Below are 22,579 nucleotides of genomic sequence, written 5' to 3'. Positions count from 1 at the left end.
CTCTCGTTTGCAATGGTTTGGACTAATGATTACACTCTAGATCAGCTAGATGCAGGCAAGAGTGTGCAAGGTGGTGTTGAATGTATCACTGTCTGTCACCTTGATTACTAAAACTTTCCTCTCGACCTGTGCACCTACGTTGTAAACGTTAATTCGTAGGTTGTAGCAACCTCATGATGGGTATAGGGAAAATTTGAGTGTCATGTAGTAGCCTAAACCTATCGAGCTGGGTGAATGAAATATGAATGACAGTCATCCAATATGCTGTAATAGAAATAAGGCCATGCTCATAAAATGGGCCTTTGTTGAAGCAGGTAAGAGAGCATTCTCTCCCGGACAATGCACAGTGGACACCAGGGTGGTTTCCAGACCCTCCAGCAGTGACACAACTTCCGTGCTACACCCAGAAGCATTTTGTGGTGCAGTCATTTTCTCTCCAAGCCTGCGGAAAGTGTCAGAGCACATGTTCTCCTCTCCAGGCTCCGGAGAGAGCTCTGTCATAGTCAATTTAGTACCAGTCAATGTCAGGATGAAAACCTCTCACACCCCATCATAGGGAAGACACTCCTGCAGAGTGCCCCCATAGGAACAGCAGAGGAGCAAGAAGGAGACAGTTCGGCCTCCAACACGGTGTCCTCACCAGGGCCCGACTGGTAAACTTGACACCACACTTATAAATCCAAATCAAATATTACAAGCGGAGGTTTATCATGTTATTCACTTAGCCTTCCACAAAGATGAGAAATGCTTTTTCCTGATTTTTATGGAAACCCAAAGGAGTCATACCTAACCGTCCCAGTGGCCTTCCATAGCTTCCCTAAACACACCGCGGCGCACTCTGTCCATTGTGCTGACACAGCGCAGTAGAGACACTGATTTTTTTTGCACCAACCTGTCACTCAGTCGTTTGAACTTTTTTTATTTTTATATAGGGACATAAAACTAAAACTAAGGTGGCACAAGTTTCAACTGAGGGGGCTTAGACCCCTTTAGCCCCCTCGTGGAGCCGGGTACATCCTGAAGTCTGAGACCTTGTGGGAATCTGTGTTAGAGAAGAAGTATGTAGCTATAACAATTTACATTACCCTATACTAGTTATCATCATGATTTCTATAGTTTAGGCCTGCTACCTAGCTAGTTGTTGTCTTGTCCAGCTAACAATAACAGTGCTTGCTAACACTAAGTTAGCTAGTGTTTATCTACATTGAAAAGGAACTAACATTCTTCATAGTCTGTTGACACAAGTGGCTAGCTAGCTAGATAACGTTAACATGCTGGATGTTTCTCATGTAATACCCTTGAGGTATGGATACCTTGAGAACAAGGTTCAGGGAAGATAAGACCATCGAGCCCAGCTAACATTAGCTAGCATGGAAAACTTACTTTCTAACTCCTGTGTTGATGTTTTTTTCCTTTCATGGCAGTCTCTCATGTCTGCACACTGACCTTCTCGACACGTTCTTTGCGCACTGTCACATGACGTTAGTCTCAACAAACCCCTCTGAGCGTATTGTGCAGACGGGTAGATGTTGACATGATGCCTTAATTTCTGTGATAAATAAATAATTTCACTGATCCAACAGTGAAACACTTGCAAGGTTACATGATGGAATAAGAGTTTGTCCTATGAACATTTTGAGTGCATTTATAAACCATTATTTTACCAAGATTAATAGGCTTACAATTTGTCAAGCATGAATGACTCTCACAATTTTAACCATAACTGTTTATTAATGTGTCTAATAATGTTTAATTTATGGTTAAGTAAATGCATGGTTAATTTATTTAACAATTTAATGTATTTTTTGATGTCAACCATTTGCGAACTCGTTCATGCCATCGGGCCTGAGCATCAGACTACAGAGCCCTTTATTGCAGAATTGTGTCAATGAGGTGGTCGGTTTTATTAAATTAACTAACACTTTTCACATGGTTTGTGCAGGCTGAAATATGGTGAGTTGGGATATGGTTGGGAAGCTATCGGAAACGTTCACATTTTTAACAAGCATTTGTTGTTACACCTCTGTAATTAGACTGTAGTTACCTCCAGTTACATGTTGTTATTACAGTGTAACTATGTATTATTACAATTAATTACAATACTTGATACAGGGTCATTCCATATGGAATTACCCCTTAAAATTAAACATTATCAAGAAAATCTTTGTATGGGACTACAGCTCTTGAAAAAAATCTAGCACATTAACTTGCTGAAGGAGTTTCCTGAGAATTCCTTCCTGATTACTGATTGTGTTTGTGGTTGCTTTCTAGGGGGACTATGTCTGGTTGGACCTTAAGACGGGCCGGGAGTTCGATGTCCCGGTGGGAGCCGTGCTCAAGCTCTGTGACTCGGGACAGATCCAGGTGCTGGATGACGAGGGGAGGGTAAGTCCACACGAGATGAGACGTTGACGGGACGTTGACACTACTTTGACAAGACGACGAGACATTAACAAGATTTTGACGAACAAGACTTTGGCCCTGTTCAAATGCATCCCTCCTTCCTCCCGTCCTTGAAGTAATCATGACATGACATTACTGGTAAAAGCAATGCCATGGAAAGCTTGCCTACACCTATCCATTCATGTTTTATCAGTGATTACTTAATGGAAGGAAGAAAGCAAGGAAGGGGAAGGAAAGGAGGATGCATTCAAACAGGGCCTTAAGCTTAGTCTAACAAGCCCACATGGACGCACAGTAGCCTATGACACCATAGTTCCTCAATGGCTGTGACTGTACTGTAACTGTTCTCCCATCAGGAGCACTGGATCTCGCCCCAGAATGCCACCAACATTAAGCCCATGCACCCCACCTCCATCCACGGTGTGGAGGATATGATCCGCCTGGGAGACCTCAACGAGGCTGGCATCCTGCGGAACTTGCTCATCCGCTACAATGAGCGTGTCATCTATGTGAGTCCCCCCTGCAATACTGGTCTTCTCGCTTTGGTACCACTAGAAGACCATCATTTTCAGTGGTGTAAAGTACTTATGTAAAAATACTTTAAAGTACTACTTAAGTTTTTTTTTTTTGTATCTGTACTTTACTTTACTATTGATATTTGAAAATGGTCAAATTCACAAATTTATCAAGAGAACATCCCTGGTCATCCCTATTGCCTCTGATCTGGTGGACTCACTAAACACAAATGCTTAATTTGTAAATTGAGTATGCCCCTGACTGTCTGTGAAAAAGAATATATATATATAAAGTCATGACGTCTGGTTTGCCTAATATAAGAAATATGAAATTATTTATGCTTTTACTTTTACTTTTGATATTTAAGTATATTTTTGCAATTACTGTACATTTACTTTTGATACTTAAGTATATTTAAAACCAAATACTTTTAGACTTTTACTCAAGTCATATTTTACTGGGTGACTTAATTTTACTTGAGTAATTTTCTATCTTTACAATTGTATGACAAATGGATACTTTTTCCACCATTGATAATTTTACAGCGTATGAGTCCTTCAAATAACAAGGAAGTATGGTTTAGAACATATTCTATGAAACATAGTGACCTTGTTTAGTGACATGTAGCTCATGTTGTTGATGGACTGTTATAGGGTTAACCTTGTCTGTGTGGTTATTTTACTTACTTTCTTGGTTATACTGACATGTTAGTTCCCCTGGCCTCCACAACCCCCCAACACCACTGGTTCCTTATCTTCCCTGCCTGGCTGTGGCTCAATAGTTTGAACCAGCTTCTTCTCCTCATATCCTTTCCTCAGTATCACTGCTCTGGCAGGACACATGATGGAAACGTGTTCAGTCCGTTGTGATATATGTGGTACTGGTGGTTAAGGAAGCTGTTATAGAGTATTGAGACCTAGCCCCTGTATGTCCCCCCCAGTCGGTCCCTCATCAACTTGTGCCTGTTTTGTGCTTTTTCCTTATACCTCTTTCCTCTCCCTCTTCATCCCCCTCCCTATCTCTCTGTATAGACAAATTGTGGGGGAAGGGTGAGTACAAACTACAGAGACAAGCATGCTCTTTCCTATTTCTTTTTTTAAAGCTAAAAAGGAACACGCTAACAAGCTAGCCCATGACATTAATGCTAGCACTTCCACTACTTTCATTTTCTTCGCTGTCACTGAATGAATGGCTATATATAATCTCTGCTAGGCTGAAGGCCGAGCTCTGCTTCGTGCTTATCCTTTGATCCAGCTTGTTACGTGTGCTTTGACCATCGAAGCGTAAATGTTCAACACACGTGAACCTTTAGAACACACCACAGCTTTGGCCTGCAGGCTTGGAAGTACAACAAATCATGGGTTATTATGACTGATTATTATGTCTAGATTATGCACATTAAGGGGATTTTCAATCTCAACTTCCAATGATTTTGTAGTTCTAAATTTAAATGATCAATCTTCATCAGGCTCACAATACATTATCTCAGTGATCACGAGCCTAGTGACTAGCCTAATCACAATCCCAGTGAAAGAAAGTGACAAATTGTGCTATCGCTAGCAACAAATCATGCTATCACTAGCGACAAATCAAGTTATCGCTAAATCCTCAGGGAGAACATGGTTGCCCTCATCTTGGCATGAACCTTGACCATTTCACCTTTTGACTTTGACCTCTGCCTGCAGACTTACACAGGGTCGATTCTGGTGGCGGTAAACCCTTACCAGCTGCTGCCCATCTACACTCCAGACCAGATCCGCCTGTACACCAATAAGAAGATTGGGGAGATGCCACCTCACATCTTTGCCATAGCAGACAACTGCTACTTCAACATGCAGAGGAACAACAAGGACCAGTGCTGCATCATCAGGTTAGTGTATTTGTGTGTGTGTGTGTGCGTGCATGCGTGCGAGAGTGAGTGAGTGAGTGAGTGTGTGAGTGAGTGACTGAGTGAGTGACTGAGTGACTGAGTGACTGAGTGAGTGAGTGAGTGAGTGAGTGAGTGAGTGAGTGAGTGAGTGAGCGAGCGAGCGCATTTGGGTTTCTCTATTTAAGTGTGCATGTGTTTGAGTTTCTGTATTTACATGTGTGTGGTGGGTGTGCGTGCATGCGTGTCTGTCTGTCTGCCTGTCTGCCTGCTTCTATACATAAAGTATTGCATCTCCTCCTGTGTTCCTCAGTGGTGAGTCTGGGGCAGGTAAGACAGAGAGCACCAAGTTGATCCTGCAGTTCCTGGCAGCCATCAGTGGACAACACTCCTGGATTGAGCAACAGGTCCTGGAGGCCAACCCCATACTGGAAGGTCAGACTCAACATTGAGATGAGACACTAGAATGGGCTATTAATGGCAGCCATCTTGGTCAAATTCCAAACCAGTTTAATTGAAAACATTTCCTGACCAAGATGGCTGTCTTGTAGTTATGTTTCCATGGAATCCAATGTCCATACCAGTATTCTATTGAATTTTGTGAGACTAACTACAGTATATCCACTCAGCAGCACTGATGAAATGTAATAGCTAGGGTGCTTGCTGTCTGTCGCTGCCTTAGCCAACTTGCCCTCATGTTACTTGGCAAGGCAAATGTGGTGTTGTGTAGAATACAGAGATACTGTACACTCGCTCCAAGCTACCTCAGGGGCAGGTTTGGGGTTTGTTTATGATTTGTAGGCTAGAATCTCAGAAGCTGTGTAGGAAAAGCTGAACTTGGGATGCATTCTTCAAAGAGTCCTTAAAAGACAGCTTCATGACTTGCATGCTTTCCCTGGAACAAGTACAGGGATGAAGGAAACACCTTCCAGGCCATGAGTAGTGATCTGACAATTTGGTGTACAGCTTAAGTCAGGCAGGGCATTCATTCACCTGTCTATGCCAAGCTGGCATTAACACCTGGTGTGACCCGGAAATAACAAAACAATTGGGCCTCCTATCCATGTCTAAAGCCTCATTTGCACGTTCTGAAGTTTCCGTCTGTATATTCTACATGTGGACTGTATTAGCTATGTCTCTGTTAGCTAATGTGACTATCTGACCAGGGTTGGAAACCCTGGTATACTGCATGCCACAATACTCTTCAGGTCTCAGGCAAGGTGGTTCATCATGTAAGCATTGTTCACTGAACTGCATCTGTTACACTAAGTCTGGACTTTAATCTTTCATCCATGCAGCGTTCGGGAATGCTAAGACCATCCGGAATGACAACTCCAGTCGCTTTGGGAAATACATCGACATCCACTTTAACAAGAGAGGTGCAATCGAGGGGGCAAAGATAGAACAGTATCTTCTGGAGAAGTCCAGAGTCTGCAGACAGGTAAGGGTCCAGGGAGAGGGGCTATAGGGTCTGCAGAGGTAAGGGTCCGGGGAGAGGGGCTATAGGGTCTGCAGACAGGTAAGGGTCCATGGAGAGGGGCTATAGGGTCTGCAGACAGGTAAGGGTCCAGGGAGAGGGGCTATAGGGTCTGCAGACAGGTAAGGGTCCATAGGGTCTGCAGACAGGTAAGGGTCCATGGAGAGGGGCTATAGGGTCTGCAGACAGGTAAGGGTCCAGGGAGAGGGGCTATAGGGTCTGCAGACAGGTAAGGGTCCAGGGAGAGGGGCTATAGGGTCTGCAGACAGGTAAGGGTCCAGGGAGAGGGGCTATAGGGTCTGCAGACAGGTAAGGGTCCAGGAAGAGGGGCTATAGGGTCTGCAGACAGGTAAGGGTCCAGGGGGAGGGGCTATAGGGTCTGCAGACAGGTAAGGGTCCAGGAAGAGGGGCTATAGGGTCTGCAGACAGGTAAGGGTCCAGGGAGAGGGGCTATAGGGTCTGCAGACAGGTAAGGGTCCAGGGAGAGGGGCTATAGGGTCTGCAGACAGGTAAGGGTCCAGGGAGAGGGGCTATAGAGTGGAATAGAACAGTACATACTGGAGAAGTCTTGAGTTTGCAGACAGTTTCCCGTTTTGACAGTTTTCTTTTGTTTTTTACCCTATGAACTCGACCCTGCTGTGTTATTCTCCCCTCCAGGCTGCGGATGAGAGGAACTATCACATCTTCTACTGTATGTTGCGGGGCATGGCCCCAGAGCTGAAGACCAAGCTGGGCCTGGGCCTCGCCACTGACTACTCCTACCTCACCATGGTGAGTAGTGGGTGTGAGCGGGGTGTGTGTCCATGCGTCTAGCTCCTACTGTATATGTGTATACCGGTGTGTGTGTGTGCTTGCGTGTGTGTGCATGTGTTTATTTATATAACTCACAGTATATATCAAATCCAATGTTATTTGTCACGTACACAGTTTACAGCAGGTATAAAAGGTGCAGCAAAATGCTCATGAGCTAACTTCCTCAATATTGCAGTACAATAACCAATATCAATAGTAAAGAGTTTAATCAAAAATAATGGCTGTGATGACCTAAAGGATTACTCCAGCATCCTGTCGGCCATGAAGGTGCTGATGTTCACAGAGACAGAGAACTGGGAGATCTCCAAACTACTGTCGTCCATCCTGTGCATGGGCAATAACGAATGTACTATACAGTATAGATAATGAATGTGCTATACAGTATAGATAATGAATGTACTATACAGTATAGATAATGAATGTACTATACAGTATAGATAATGAATGTACTATACAGTATAGATAATGAATGTGCTATACAGTATAGATAATGAATGTGCTATACAGTATAGATAATGAATGTACTATACAGTATAGATAATGAATGTACTATACAGTATAGATAATGAATGTGCTATACAGTATAGATAATGAATATACTATACAGTATAGATAATGAATGTACTATACAGTATAGACAATGAATGTACTATACAGTATAGATAATGAATGGCTATACAGTATAGATAATGAATGTGCTATACAGTATAGATAATGAATGTGCTATACAGTATAGATAATGAATGTACTATACAGTATAGATAATGAATGTGCTATACAGTATAGATAATGAATGTACTATACAGTATAGATAATGAATCTACTATACAGTATAGATAATGAATGTGCTATACAGTATAGATAATGAATGGCTATACAGTATAGATAATGAATGGCTATACAGTATAGATAATGAATGTGCTATACAGTATAGATAATGAATGTGCTATACAGTATAGATAATGAATGTGCTATACAGTATAGATAATGAATGGCTATACAGTATGTGTATGTCCCTCTCCAGGGGAACTGTACGAAATGTGATGGCCGTGATGACCTAAAGGATTACTCCAGCATCCTGTCGGCCATGAAGGTGCTGATGTTCACAGAGACAGAGAACTGGGAGATCTCCAAACTACTGGCGGCCATCCTGCACATGGGCAACCTGCGCTACGAGGGTGAGCTGAGGTGGCCATTTTGGAAAGAGAGTGTTGACGCACAATACAATGCCTTCAAACTCGACACAGGAGCTGGGCAACTATTTATAAAAAAGGCTTATATTCATGCACTGTTTGCTGCTCCCACAAGTGATCTTTTAAATATTGAAAGTGTTATAAAAGATCACTTGTGGGAGCAGCAAAAGTGAGGGGATATTACCCTTGAGGAAGTTGTTAATCCCTCTCTTGTTCTCACTTGAATTTGGTTACAGGTTTATAGAGGAGTAGTCTTCCAAAACTGACACGTGACTACAAGTTAGCTATTGGGTTAGAAGTTATAAATGCACTTGGATAATTGACTTACATAATTGACTTGAAGGGTTTCATTCCAAAATGCTATATATCCATTTTCAGAAATGTTGGTAAATTAGATTGCTTAAAGAAATTATGAAAGAGATTGGTGTTTTTTCACTAACTAATCATGACATGGGGATGTTCAATGACAGACATGTATTTGTTTAAAATCTATCACTTGATGGTTTCAATTCAGAGAGACAAATAATCATGTTTTGTTGCAAAACACTATATATCCGCCTCACTAACAGATTAATAAGTAGTAGTGCTAGGTTTTACATAGCTAAATGTGATAAATAACTACATTTGTAATAAAGAACTGTACAAATGATACATTTGTGTCATCAATAAAATGTTTATTTTTTTATGAATCAATACAATAATATAAGATCCGTATGTAAAATATTTACATTTTAGTCGTTTAGCAGATGCTCTTATTTCAGAGCGACTTACAGTAAGTGCATTCATCTTAAGATAGCTAGGTGACAACCACAAATCACAGTCAAATATACAGGATACGAACATTCCATTCCAGCTAAACAATTGATATATAGCGTTTTACAACAAAACCCATTTTAATACACATCTGAAATGTAGAAATAAGAAATCTGAGAACAGTAATATTTTACACAAACATGAAGGTACCCATAAGAAATCATTTGGGATGAAAAAAATACAGATGTGGTGGATATAGCGTTTTGGAATGAAACTCTTCACTTGCTTTCCCCCTTTTCTCCCCCTTGCAAACACACACTCCAACAGCCCATACCTATGAGAACCTGGATGCCTGTGTGGTGGTGCAATCTCCAGACCTGTCCACTGCTGCATCTCTGATGGAGGTGGGTAGTAGTAACTTACACCATCTCTGTGCTGGGCTTGTACTGTAGAATTCATCACAGTGTTTGAGTATTGTATTGTTGTACTCTACTACAGTATGTTGTTGTATTGTTGTGTAGGTGGACCCTAAGGACGTAATGTCATGTCTAACCACGCGTACCCTGATCACCCGGGGCGAGAGTGTGTCCACTCCCCTCAGCATGGAACAGGGCCTGGACGTCAGGAACGCCTTCGTCAAGGTCAGGACCCTCACACACACGCATGCAATGGAACACGCACACATTTTAGTATCAAAGTGAGAACACACACTCTCACACACACACACACACTACTAAATCTGTTCCTTCACAGAAGGTTAATGTTCCTTCCTGTCTAATAAACTGTCTCTCCCAAAGTATCTACGGGCGCTTGTTTGTGTAGACACACACACACACACCACAACAACAACAACACACACACACAGTGTAAATGAAAATCGTCCCTCCTGTCCCAGGGTATCTATGGGAGGCTGTTTGTGTGGATCGTGGACAAGATCAACGCGGCCATCTTTAGACCTCCGTCCTGTGAGAGTAAGATCGTAAGGAGGTCCATCGGCCTGCTCGACATCTTCGGCTTTGAGAACTTTACTGTCAACAGGTGGGTCCTCTCACTGACGCAAGCTTTGGGGATGTTTTGGCATTTGTTTCAAATTCTAAAGTCTAAAAGCTTTGTTGTCCATTTAGGGTACATTAGAACTGAACATGACATACCATGACATAATCATTGTTATGAATTCCATTCTCTGTTGAAAAATTGGATGACAATAGTATGTGCCCGACTAAAGTCAGATGAAAGCGACAGCCTCTTTATTTGATTTGGCGGTTGACATGCTCACTGCATGGTTTACCAGTATAGCTGAACTCGATTGGCTGTCCAGTGACCGGCTCTGGCTACATTCCTTCCCTGTTGCTTTGAGAAGCTGTGCATCAATTTTGCCAACGATAATCACACACAACCTCACACACACTTGAATCACACACACACTGACACGTTTTACGATCAAAGTGAGGACACACACACAACCCTAAATGAATTGGCTGCAGAATGACCCGCTCTCGCTATGTTCATTCTTCCCTGAAGCTTTGAGCAGCTGTGCATCAACTTTGCCAATGAGAACCTGCAGCAGTTCTTTGTGAGGCATGTGTTCAAGCTGGAGCAGGAGGAGTACAACCTAGAGGACATCAACTGGCAACATATCGAGTTCACCGACAACCAGGATGCCCTGGATATGATCGCCAATAAACCCATGAACATCATATCTCTCATAGACGAGGAGAGCAAGTTCCCCAAGGTACAGTACCAATATGGCACCTTACCATTGTCGGTCAATTCATATGCATATTGAGTTTAGGTATTGTAAGAGGGGGTGGACAGTTACAGGCACTATAAAGTATTTTTTTAAACCCTGTAACAAGGTACCGATTTTGTGACAGATTATCGCTAGGAGTCATGCAGAGAGGATTGCCGTATTGCATACCAAGACCACGGTGCAACTAAACATTTCAATTGTAACCTGATTATGACTTTGCCTTTGAATGGGTTATAAAGTGCTATTGAATTTTTTTTTTTTGTGGTCATTATATTATAATATAATATACCATTTACCAATCACTTTTATCCAAAGCAGCTTACAGTCATACATGCATACATTTTACGTACGGGTGGTCCCGGGAATCGAACCCACTATCCTGATGTTGCAAGCGCAATGCTCTACGAACTGAACTACATAGGACCATATAGGGAAGAGGTTATAATTTCAGACGCAGCCTAAATGTTTTTTCTCTGTTTGTGTCTCTCAGGGAACAGACGCCACCATGTTGTATAAACTCAACTCTCAGCACAAACTCAACACCAACTACCACCCTCCTAAGAACACCTACATGACCCAGTTTGGCATCCAGCACTTTGCTGGGGTGGTCCATTACGAGACCAGAGGTAGACCTATTCTAAGGCATTGGCTTCATACTCAACCCAATGCTTACATGTATACCTCTAAGTCATTGCAATCACATAAGAAAGTCACCAACGCTCCATGTAGTAGGATTTGGTTGGTTAACGGTCAGAAGAAAAAGTATTGAACTCCAGCAAATCTACTAGTTGGTCAAATGCTTAATATCAAATCAAGCCCTAGCCCCTACACCATAGAAAGGATCTGCCAGGTGTAACCCCTACACCATAGAAAGGATCTGGCAGGTGGAACCCCTAGCCCCTATACCATAGAAAGGATATGCCAGGTGTAACCCCTACACCATAGAAAGGATCTGCCAGGTGTAACCCCTAGCCCCTACACCATAGAAAGGACCTGCCAGGTGTAACCCCTACACCATAGAAAGGATCTGCCAGGTGTAACCCCTAGCCCCTATACCATAGAAAGGATATGCCAGGTGTAACCCTTAGCCCCTATACCATAGAAAGGATATGCCAGGTGTAACCCCTAGCCCCTACACCATAGAAAGGACCTGCCAGGTGTAACCCCTACACCATAGAAAGGATCTGCCAGGTGTAACCCCTAGCCCCTATACCATAGAAAGGATATGCCAGGTATAACCCCTAGCCCCAACACCATAGAAAGGATATGCCAGGTGTAACCCCTAGCCCCTATACCATAGAAAGGACCTGCCAGGTGTAACCCCTACACCATAGAAAGGATCTGCCAGGTGTAACCCCTAGCCCCTATACCATAGAAAGGATCTGCCAGGTGTAACCCCTAGCCCCTATACCATAGAAAGGATCTGCCAGGTGTAACCCCTAGCCCCTATACCATAGAAAGGATATGCCAGGTGTAACCCCTAGCCCCTATACCATAGAAAGGATATGCCAGGTGTAAGCAATGTGGTAATAGCTCCCCGTCGCCCTCCTATAGACTCCATGTACAGTTTCTCCACAAGTGCATAGGTAAGGGCTCGGGCTAGAGGTTGTTTTGGAATTGAGCATTACTGACTCCTGTGTTGTTTCAGGCTTCTTGGAGAAGAATCGTGACAGCCTCCATACTGACATCATCCAGCTGGTACACTCCTCCAAGAACAAGTTCATCAAGCAGATCTTTCAGGCTGATGTCGCCATGGTGAGAGATAACATGTCTGGTGGTCGCATAGTGATGATGTTATGATGACTCCTTGAATGTATTTTCCCCACTCACTCCGCCAGGCTGTGTCTACTAAGCAAGAGGGAGAAAGACTAAGAATAGGCCATGAAAGCAAATGGTGGAATTCCAGACAAGATTTCGACCATAGAATACAATAACTAGAATGTGCCTCCCCAGTCAAGTCAATGGGTCTGTAGTGGTTAGAGCGGTGGCCATTTTATAAGTCTACTCACTTCTTTCTCTATGGTTATGACATCTTTTGTGGCCCATAGTCAGGGGCTTCCTGTTTCCCAGTGATGATGTCATCAAGCGATCACTCTCGATTCTTTCTCTTCTTTACTATTCTTCTTTCACATACTGTAGCATTAGGCTAATACCACCACTCCCTTCTCTTCGTCTCTCAATCTTCCTCTGTCATTCTCTCCATTTCTCTCTTTGTGGTTGTGTTCTATGTTTCTGTCTGGCCTCAGTTTCTTTGTGGCTATCTGCCGCCCACCACTCCTCCTCCAAAGGTAAACAACGGCCATTCCTACTGTGGTAAAACCCAGATCCCACTGCTGCCACCAATGTCAAACCTTGTGTAGCTTGTGCTTACCCCAAAACCCCCTCCATCCATCCATCCTCTGTGGAACTCAAACCTTTCTGTCCCTCTTTCTTTTCAGTCTTCACCCCAGTGGTACTAATATTAAAACAGTGATTCTCAAATATTTTATCCTGTGGCCACATCATTTGACACTGCAACCAAGCATGAACTGGCCACAACCCGCCAGGGGGTCCTGATCGACTATTTGAGAAACACTGTTATTTAAAGTGGCGTTTAGAGTTTACACCTACATTTAAACAATCTGTAGGATTCCCTGCTGTAAAACGTTCATTTAAATGTATGGTATACTGTATACAGTACTCATTCAAGGGTTTTTCTTTATTTTTACTATTTTCTACATTGTAGAATAATAGTGAAGACATGAAACAACACATATGGAATCATGTAGTAACCAACATTTTTTTTAAACAAATCAAAATATATTTTATATTTGAGATTCTTCAAAGTAGCCACCCTTTGCACACTCTTGGCATTCTCTCAACCAGCTTCATGAGGTAGTCACCTGGAATACATTTCAATTAACAAGTGTGCCTTCTTAAAAGTTCATTTGTGGAATTTCTTTCCTTCTTAATGCATTTGAGCCAATCAGTTGTGTTGTGACGAGGTAGGGTTGGTATACAGAAGATAGCCCTATTTGGTAAAGACCAAGTCCATATTATGGCAAGAACAGGTCAAATAAGCAAAGAGAAACAACAGTCATAGTTTTGATGTCTTCACTATTATTCTACAATTTAGAAAATAGTACAAATAAAGAAAAACCTTGAATGAGTAGGTGTGTCCAAACTTTTCACTGGTACTGTAAATGTGTGTGTGTGTGTGTGTGTGCGTGTTCGTGTGTGTTTTGGCAGGGTGTGGAGACCAGGAAGCGGTCCCCTACTCTGAGCAGCCAGTTCAAGCGTTCTCTGGAGCTGCTGATGAGAACCCTCAATGCGTGTCAGCCTTTCTTCGTGCGCTGCATCAAACCCAACGAGCTCAAGAAACCCATGGTGAGTCCAACCTGAGGAACATACTAGCATGAAATATTGTGTGTTTGTGCGTGTGTACCTGCCTGTGTGTGTACATGCCTGTGTATCTGTGTGTTTGTGTGTGTGTTCGCATCCATGCTTGTGTGTGTCACGATGTTCGTTTACCATTCTCTTACGGCTGTTCACTTTGTTAACTCTGTCCGTCTGTCTGTCCATCTAGCTGTTTGACAGGGAGCTGTGTGTGCGTCAACTGAGGTACTCTGGGATGATGGAGACCATTCGTATCAGGCGCGCCGGTTACCCCATCAGATACACCTTCGGAGAGTTTGTAGACCGCTACCGCGTTCTCATGCCCGGAGTCAAACCTGCAAACAGACAGGTGAGCAGAGCTGGACCCTGTTGATTAGGCACCAAATGAAAGAAACCAGACTGAAACAGGGAGGGCCTCCTGGACTTGTCCAATAAGAAAATGATATTACTATGTTCTGTTACTCTACTTCAGGATGGTTATTGGTTGAGAGAGGTGTCATTCATCCCCTGCTGTTTTCTCATAGGAGGACCTGAGAGGGACATGTCAGAAGATAGTGGAGGCAGTTCTTGGACGAGATGATGACTGGCAGATTGGGAAGACCAAGATCTTTCTCAAGGTGTCTGGATTTTATAGATTGCAAATCGACATGCTTATCTGGTTGATAAACAACATATTTTCACCTACATTATTACACAAATTACGTATTACGATAAAACAATGCTCTCTCTCTCTCTCCTCTCCCCCCTATCCTCTCTATGTCGCTCCTCCCCTCCCTCTCCATTTCAGGACCACCATGACATGCAGCTGGAGATAGAGAGGGACAAGGCCATCACCGACAAGGTCATCCTTATTCAAAAGGCTGTAAGAGGAATGAAGGAAAGGTGAGGAAGAAGGGGAGAGAGGGGAGGGTTGAAAGTGAAGGGTACAGAGAGACAGGGGGAGAGGAGGGGGGAGGAGAAGGAGAGATGGAGCAGGGGTGGGGGACAAGGGGGAAAGGACAGAGGTGGGGAGTGAGGGAGGAGAAGAAGAGGGGAACAATGGAGGAAGGGAGGGTGAGGAGGGGGAGAGGGGACAGGCGGTGGGGGTGGAGAGCAGAAGTGGTGCAGTGAAGGATCCTCTTCAAGTTGATAACTTTATTTTGTTTATCCATATTTTATGGACATTTTTTAAAACTTTCTTCCTAATAATTCTAATTCAGATACTGCCGTTGAATTGACTGGACATGTTAATGCACATACTGTATGTTGCGGTTGAGCACTACAGAATGCTATCATATGTTTTTATATGCACCTCTCCCTCTCTCCCCCCTGTATGTTTTCCAGGACTAACTTCCTGAGGGTGAGGAGGTCAGTGACACTCATTCAGAAGACATGGCGTGGCTATCGGTGCAGGAAGGACTACAGTGCAGTGAGTTCCTCTATCGCCATGGTTACTGACATTTCACAATCATCCATTTCCTGGACGGTTCACTTGGACGTATCCCTGGCCAGGAATGACATTCATTGGACGTTCCTTAAAAGCATGTTCCATAGTTATGGGTTGTAGTTATGTTGCTATAACGTTATTTTTGTGTTATATTGGTGTAGTTATGTTGTTAGAACGTTATATTTGTGTTATGTTGGTGTTTGGTGTCTCCTATCCAGATGAGAGTGGGCTTCCTGCGCCTCCAAGCCCTCTATAGGTCAAGGAAACTTTTTGTCACCTACCAATTGGCCAAAACACGCGTCACCCAAATACAGGCCCGTTGCCGTGGTTTCATGGTGAGGCGGTCCTTTTGGCGGCAGCTGCATGCGGTGATCACCATCCAGGCATACGCCCGGGGCATGATCGCGCGGAGGGTTACCCAGAGACTCAGGGCAGAGGTAAGATATTACGCTACTCACATGCATACTCATACACACAGAGGTAGACACACACAGCAAATCAACAGGGCTAAAGTAAGGCAGGAGGGGCAAAATATAAGACTCATACTGTATGTCCTATAGTGTAACAGAGCAGAAACTCAGTGACTGAAAACACACAGATATCTTTAGATTATTGTACTTTCATGGACTCAAGGCTATTTTATCTAAGCTCCTTCGCTTCTGCTTTTTCAATTTACTGAATATTTTGTTACCTGTTTACTTCCTGTTACATTACTTTGACATCTAGGAATATTTAAAAACATTTAAGAGATTTTGTAAGTAATTAAACAACTCTTGCCCCTTTCTCAGCACCGGCGGCGTCAAGAGGCGGAGGGCCAGCGTCTGGCTGAGGAGGAGCGCCTGATGAATCAGATGACGGCGCGGCGGGCGCGGGCTGAGGCCGAGAGGAGTCACCAGGAGCGCCTGGCCGAGCTGACCCGTCAGGAGGAGCAGAGGGAGAAGGAGGCACGGGAGGAGGCACGACGGAAGAAGGAGCTGGTGGAACAGGTATCTGAAGCAGCTAATTGGTTACTTAGAGGTGAATCTTAACTTCTACTTTAGACAAATGTTCACTTATTCATGCATTGGTGTCAATGAACCAAAATGGACTGTAATGTGACAATGACCATAGATGTGGCAAGACAGCACAAACAGGTCAATCTGGGACCAGGCTACACATACTGGCGCTACCTTGGACAATATCAAACATATAACACATTGTTTGTGTTAATAACTCAACCCAACAGGTGGAGCGGGAGAGGCAGCAGCCAGTGGACCACTCAGACATGGTGGACCAGATGTTTGGCTTCCTGGGGAACACAGGGGCACTGCCCAACCTGGAGGGACAGGGGCCGGCCGGCTTCGAGGTGAGTAGGGGTGTAGATGTAAGGTGTGTGTGTGTGCCTTGTTGTATAGGCTATGTCTGTGTGTGTGCGTGGGTGGGTGCACCTGCCTGTCTGCCTGCCTCCATGCATGCCTCTGTGTCTCTGTGCCTGCTTCCCTCCCTCCTTGCATGCCTCTGTGCCTGCTTCCCTCCCTCCGTGCATGCCTCTGTGTCGCTGTGCCTGCTTACATGGGTGTGTTATAGGACCTGGAGGTGGCTCCGCGGGCCGAGGGGGAGGAGGAGGACTTGGACGAGGCTCTCCCTCTGCCTGACGACGAGGAAGAAGACCTGTCGGAGTACAAGTTCTCTAAGTTTGCCGCCACCTACTTCCAGGGCACCACCACGCACACCTATGTGCGGCGCCCGCTCAAACAGCCGCTGCTCTTCCACGAGGACGAGGGCGACCAGCTGGTGAGTTGACCTGACTTTTGACCTATCGTGTGTTTTCGCCATTGTGGTCCTACAGCTTTTCACATGAGCCTGAGTCATGAGTTTCTCATTCAACATTAACACAACCCCACAAAAGCTACCCCCCTTACAAATTAATTATTAATATCCCCCAGAATTAGCATGTTTACATTTCCTGCACAAATCTTCATGGAGTTACACAATCAATTTCAGACACATTTAGATAAGTGATAACTTTCTGGGACAAAATACAATCTGAGATCAACCGCTCAGAATTTTTTGGAAACATGACCTAAAAAACATAAGTCCATGAAACATTAACCAATTAAAAACTGCTCTGTAGCAATGAGGTTTGTGCACTAGGCTATAGGCCTAATACATAATCACTGCATGTTGGCTTTGCTTGAATTGCCCTGCCAATGTTGTTGTTCCAGACCATTTTGAAATTATATTTCAAGATTGTTGGTATATCAAATCAAATTTTATTCGTCACATACACGTGTTTAGCAGATGTTATTGCGGGTGTAGCGAAATGCTTCAGCTTCTAGTTCCGATAGTGCAGCTAACAAGTAATATCTAACAATTTCACAACATATACACACAAATCTAAGTAAAGAAATGGAATTAAGAATATATAAATATTTGGACGAGCAATGTCAGAGCAGCATAGACTAAGATACAGTAGAATAGTATAGAATACAGTATATACATATGAGATGAGTATTGTAAGATATGTTAACATTATTAAAGTGAGATTATTAAAGTGACTAGTGTTCCATTTATTAAAGTGGCCAAGGGTTTCAAGTCTGTGTGTATAGGCAGCAGCCTCTCTGTGCTAGTGATGGCTATTTAACAGTCTGATGGCCTTGAGATAGAAGCTGTTTTTCAGTCTCTCGGTCCCCGCTTTGATGCACCTGTACTGACCTCACCTTCTGGATGATAGCGGGGTGAACAGGCCGTGGCTCAGGTGGTTGATATCCTTGATGATCTTTTTGGCCTTCCTGTGACATCAGGTGCTGTAGGTTTCTTGGAGGGCAGGTAGTCTGCCACCGATGCTGTTGTGGGCGGTGCAGTTGCCATACCAGGCGGTGATACAGCCCGACAGGATGCTCTCAATTGTAAACTGTAAAAGTTTGTGAGTATTTTAGGAGACAAGCCAAATTTCTTCAGCCTCCTGAGGTTCTTCACCACACTGTCTGTGTGGGTGGACCATTTCAGTTTATCCGTGATGTGTACGCCAAGGAACTTAAAACTTCCCACCTTCTCCACTGCTGTCCCGTTGATGTGGATAGGGGGGTGCTCCCTCTGCTGTTTCCTGAAGTCCACGATCATCTCCTTTGTTTTGTTGACGTTGAGTGACAGGTTGTTTTCCTGGCACCACATTCCCAGAGCCCTCACCTCCTCCCTATAGGCTGTCTCGCTGTTGTTGGTAATCAAGCCTACTACTGCTGTGTCATCTGCAATCTTGATGATTGAGTTGGAGGCGTGCTTGGCCACACAGACATGGGTGAACAGGAAGTACAGGAGGGGGCTGAGCACACACCCTTGTGGGGCCCCAGTGTTGAGGATCAGCAAAGTGGAGGTATTGTTTCCTACCTTCACCACCTGGGGGCGGTCCGTCAGGAAGTCCAGGACCCAATTGCACGGGGCGAGGTTCAGACCCAGGGCCTCGAGCTTAATGATGAGCTTAGAGGGTACTGTGGTGTTGAATGGTGAGTTGTAGTCAATGAACAGCATTCTTACATATGTATTCTTCTTGTCCAGATGGGATAGGGCAGTGTGATGGCGATTACATCGTCTGTGGACCTGTTGGGGCTTTAATCGAATTGAAGTGGGTCTAGGGTGCCATGTAAGGTGATATGATCGTTGAATAGTCTCTCAAAGCATTTCATGATGACAGAAGTGAGTGCTACGGGGCGATAGTCATTTAGTTCAGTTACCTTTGAATTCTTTGGTACAGGAACAATGGTGGCCATCTTGAAGCATGTGGGTACAGCAGACTGGGATAGGGAGCGATTGAATATGTCCGTAAAAACACCAGCCAGCTGGTCTGCTCATGCTCTGAGGTTGCGGCTAGGGATGCCGTCTAGACAGGCAGCCTTGCAAGGGTTAACACGTTTAAATGTCTTACTCACGTCGGCGTCGGTGTCACTGTGTTATCCTCAAAGCGGGCAAAGAATGTGTTTAGCTTGTCCGGAAGCAAGACATCAGTGTCCGCGATGTGGCTGGTTTTAAATACATACGTCTCGTGTCTGAGCCGTTGAATTGCAACTCCACTTTGTCTCTATACTGACGTTTTGCCTGTTTGATCACACTTGTAATAGATCATGTGTGGTATTACTTGTGAGGCACAGCAGAGTGAGCATAATAATTTGCTTTTTTTTTACTGGACTGATAGCCTGCATCTGGCGGTCAGTCTGACGGGAGGGGGCAGCGTGAGGCCGCCTCTAACCTGACTCACCTTCCCTCCTCTTTCCCTCCCTCTGTTGAGAAAAGGGGACACAGTCTTCCAGCTGATGGCGAAACTTAAGTGGCACTGCATTATTTCAGCCTCATGCACCAATTCATGTTGTTACTCCTATGATCAGAGAAAGGTAAATATTCCTTGATTTAAAGAGACACAACCCGCAAATAATAACAACACAAGCTTATTGAAACCCTGCTATACTGGTTGTTGCAGCCAGTGTGAGTCTAAGTTGGGAGAAAGTGCATTTTATGGCTTATAAAAGTGTTGAACAAGGTGTTGACAGTGCTGAATAACAACTTAAACATGAACTTACTTAAAAACAACAGCTCTTTGCTGTATTCGTTTAGTCTCTCTCTAGTCATGGTTTTGAAATCTTAAATGATCACTTTGCTGTGCATTCAAGGATTATTTTTACAGCCTATTTTCTTTCAATTAAGTCCTAGAAAACCAGATGTGGGGAGTTCCTTACTAATTTGTGACCTTAATTCATCAATCAAGTACATGGGAGGAGCAAAAACCTGCAGACACTCGGCCCTCCATGGAATGAGTTTTACAAGTGGTCTATGGCGTTAGGAAACTGTGTAGTCACGGTGATATAAGCTATCTTACTGTCTAGCGATAGGCTTATAAGTGCACTTTGGTTTGCTCTATGGGCCTGCCCGATAGGCAGAGTTCTAGCTTCAGACATATGAAATGGTTCAAAATGGAAACACTTTGCATTCCCGGCGCTAGGGCTGCTTAATCAAGTGCACCTACCACCAACAGCGCAAAACAAATAAAGAAAAATAACAACGCAAGGCTTTATCGTTGGGTTTTTTACAGAAATGTTTGGTGATCAACTAAGAATGCCTTTGAGATCGATCAACCGCATGGTGACCACTGTTTAAGATGATTTGGGCGGGAAAGAAGTGGAGGGCGCTCAACCAATGTGAGTCGAGGTGCGACCACAGAATTAGATTATCATTGAAAAGGCGCAACACTCGCTCACCTTTAAAAACTCAGTTTTATTTAAAGTGGAACTGACAGCGTTTTAGCAACATTAAATCTTATTCAAATCTGTTCATATACACCCCCAGAAAGATTACCTTGTTTTACATTTTCTGACAAGCCAGCACTTGTCAGAAAATTCATAGAATGTTTGGGAATGATGTAGAGTAAAGCATTTGTGAAAAGTCTGTAGCAATATAGAGTGGGTAAGCGGCCGTGCTTTTGGACAATTAATAGAAACTGCAGTAATTAACATTTTATAAAAACATCCGTCTTGTCCAGGACCAGAGTATGCAGACCGGTGCCATAGCCAATCAGAGCTACAGTAGGCCGATATGCTAATAAGCCATTTGCCACACAGGCCTGCCATCATTCAATTTAAACTGGACTGTGTTTTTACAGGCAGTAGCAACAGCACGACTTTAGAATGCATTCGCCAAAAGCCACCTGAATGGATTTCTGCAAATATGTAAATACCACGGGAGACATTTGGGAACTTCACAGTCCTATTGTTCAAACAATCATGAAAAGGTAGGATCTCTCTCCCTCAGTTGCCTAAGCACATCAAAAAGAGCAACAACTAAGGCTATCCAGACTGAGATTAGCTAAAATCCAACGAGGGAACATTAGATAAACCCTCTCAAACTTTTTCAGCTAGTTGGCCGTGAAAAATTGCACTGATAAGATGGGGAATAGTAGCCTACTCATCCTTCTGCAGCTTGCCTGATAATGCATGCTTGTACCAACCCACGTTTTGACAACTGAATGGGAACTTGCCTGCCCGCACATTTGATCAATGCCAAATACATTTGATTGACAACTAAGAGATATGCTAACTGTGGATAAGTCGTTCTAGTTCAGCATAGCTAGCTAGCTAGGAAAGAGATTCACATTTCTTGCTAACTAACGTAAACTCGTACGTCGCCTTGGTCTGTACAATTGCCCTTATTTTAGCGCCCCAAAACGTAATACTTCCAGATCAACTGTAATGTCAATACCATTGTAAAGCACAATTTCTCCCCTTTCCAACAAAATCAATTACATGACCTAAACACTGCCCGTTTCTGCATAATTCAAGAAGGCAATGAGACCCGTCGGGTCTTTTTAAAAATGGCGGGTGGGGAAGCGAAACTAATGCGTTATAGTGAGAAGGACAGATGTCGTGTGGGAAAATTGCTTTTTTCACTTGATCTGTCCAACTTATCACCTTATCGCCTCTAAAATGTAAATAAAACACTATAAAGAGTTTATATAATGTGTCATTACATACCTCGAATTTGAATCGGGTTTTTAGGGCGGTGCTAAAGTGATCTTAGAAGTAAACAGAGGCTTTGAGAATGATGATTGCATGCAATGATGACGAAAAAAATGACTAGGTATCCCCCCTTACCCCCGTCACTGTCCATTTCTTGTTTTTAAACGATGAGAGAAGTGCTACACCTGGTGGAGAGAGATTGTAAGACAGAAATAGTTGCTTTATGCGTGCTGTACGTTACGACATGACACGTCAAGATGTAACGGAGGGTCAGTTTTTTCAACTTTTCTCCAATACTATAGAGCCATTACCATGTCGATCAACGCTTGAATAGAAACCTAGTTCACACCCCCGATTTTGAAGTCAACACAGTCGCTACAGTCGCATTAGTTTTCTTTGTAGCCTCGTTCGAATGTCGCGGTTACGCACATTTGTACGGAATGGGGTGAGTTTACATTAACCAAATGACACCTGCATCTTTAGCTGTAGCCACCAAAAAGCTATATGAGGGAAAAAAGTTGGTCACT

General features: G+C 43.7%; 1 protein-coding gene across 1 annotated transcript in view; it reads left to right on the top strand.

The window, feature by feature from the left end:
• LOC139536731 (unconventional myosin-VIIa-like) overlaps nucleotides 1–22,579 on the top strand; it is a 63,532-nt gene that overhangs the window by 7,021 nt on the left and 33,932 nt on the right. Inside the window, exons 2-23 of the mRNA XM_071337329.1 lie at nucleotides 2,272–2,385; nucleotides 2,760–2,912; nucleotides 4,605–4,789; nucleotides 5,100–5,221; nucleotides 6,085–6,227; nucleotides 6,921–7,034; nucleotides 8,101–8,254; nucleotides 9,350–9,426; nucleotides 9,544–9,663; nucleotides 9,918–10,060; nucleotides 10,544–10,754; nucleotides 11,263–11,398; nucleotides 12,421–12,527; nucleotides 14,001–14,138; nucleotides 14,338–14,496; nucleotides 14,672–14,764; nucleotides 14,935–15,029; nucleotides 15,471–15,555; nucleotides 15,792–16,010; nucleotides 16,362–16,559; nucleotides 16,799–16,918; nucleotides 17,140–17,346. Of these exons, the coding sequence (XP_071193430.1) occupies nucleotides 2,272–2,385; nucleotides 2,760–2,912; nucleotides 4,605–4,789; nucleotides 5,100–5,221; nucleotides 6,085–6,227; nucleotides 6,921–7,034; nucleotides 8,101–8,254; nucleotides 9,350–9,426; nucleotides 9,544–9,663; nucleotides 9,918–10,060; nucleotides 10,544–10,754; nucleotides 11,263–11,398; nucleotides 12,421–12,527; nucleotides 14,001–14,138; nucleotides 14,338–14,496; nucleotides 14,672–14,764; nucleotides 14,935–15,029; nucleotides 15,471–15,555; nucleotides 15,792–16,010; nucleotides 16,362–16,559; nucleotides 16,799–16,918; nucleotides 17,140–17,346 (3,093 nt within the window). The remainder of the gene's footprint in view (nucleotides 1–2,271; nucleotides 2,386–2,759; nucleotides 2,913–4,604; nucleotides 4,790–5,099; nucleotides 5,222–6,084; nucleotides 6,228–6,920; nucleotides 7,035–8,100; nucleotides 8,255–9,349; nucleotides 9,427–9,543; nucleotides 9,664–9,917; nucleotides 10,061–10,543; nucleotides 10,755–11,262; nucleotides 11,399–12,420; nucleotides 12,528–14,000; nucleotides 14,139–14,337; nucleotides 14,497–14,671; nucleotides 14,765–14,934; nucleotides 15,030–15,470; nucleotides 15,556–15,791; nucleotides 16,011–16,361; nucleotides 16,560–16,798; nucleotides 16,919–17,139; nucleotides 17,347–22,579) is intronic.

Source organism: Salvelinus alpinus, chromosome 13 (genome assembly GCF_045679555.1).
Source record: "Salvelinus alpinus chromosome 13, SLU_Salpinus.1, whole genome shotgun sequence".
In the NCBI taxonomy this organism is placed as follows: Eukaryota; Metazoa; Chordata; class Actinopteri; order Salmoniformes; family Salmonidae; genus Salvelinus; species Salvelinus alpinus.
This window is presented reverse-complemented; position numbering and strand designations above follow the sequence as displayed.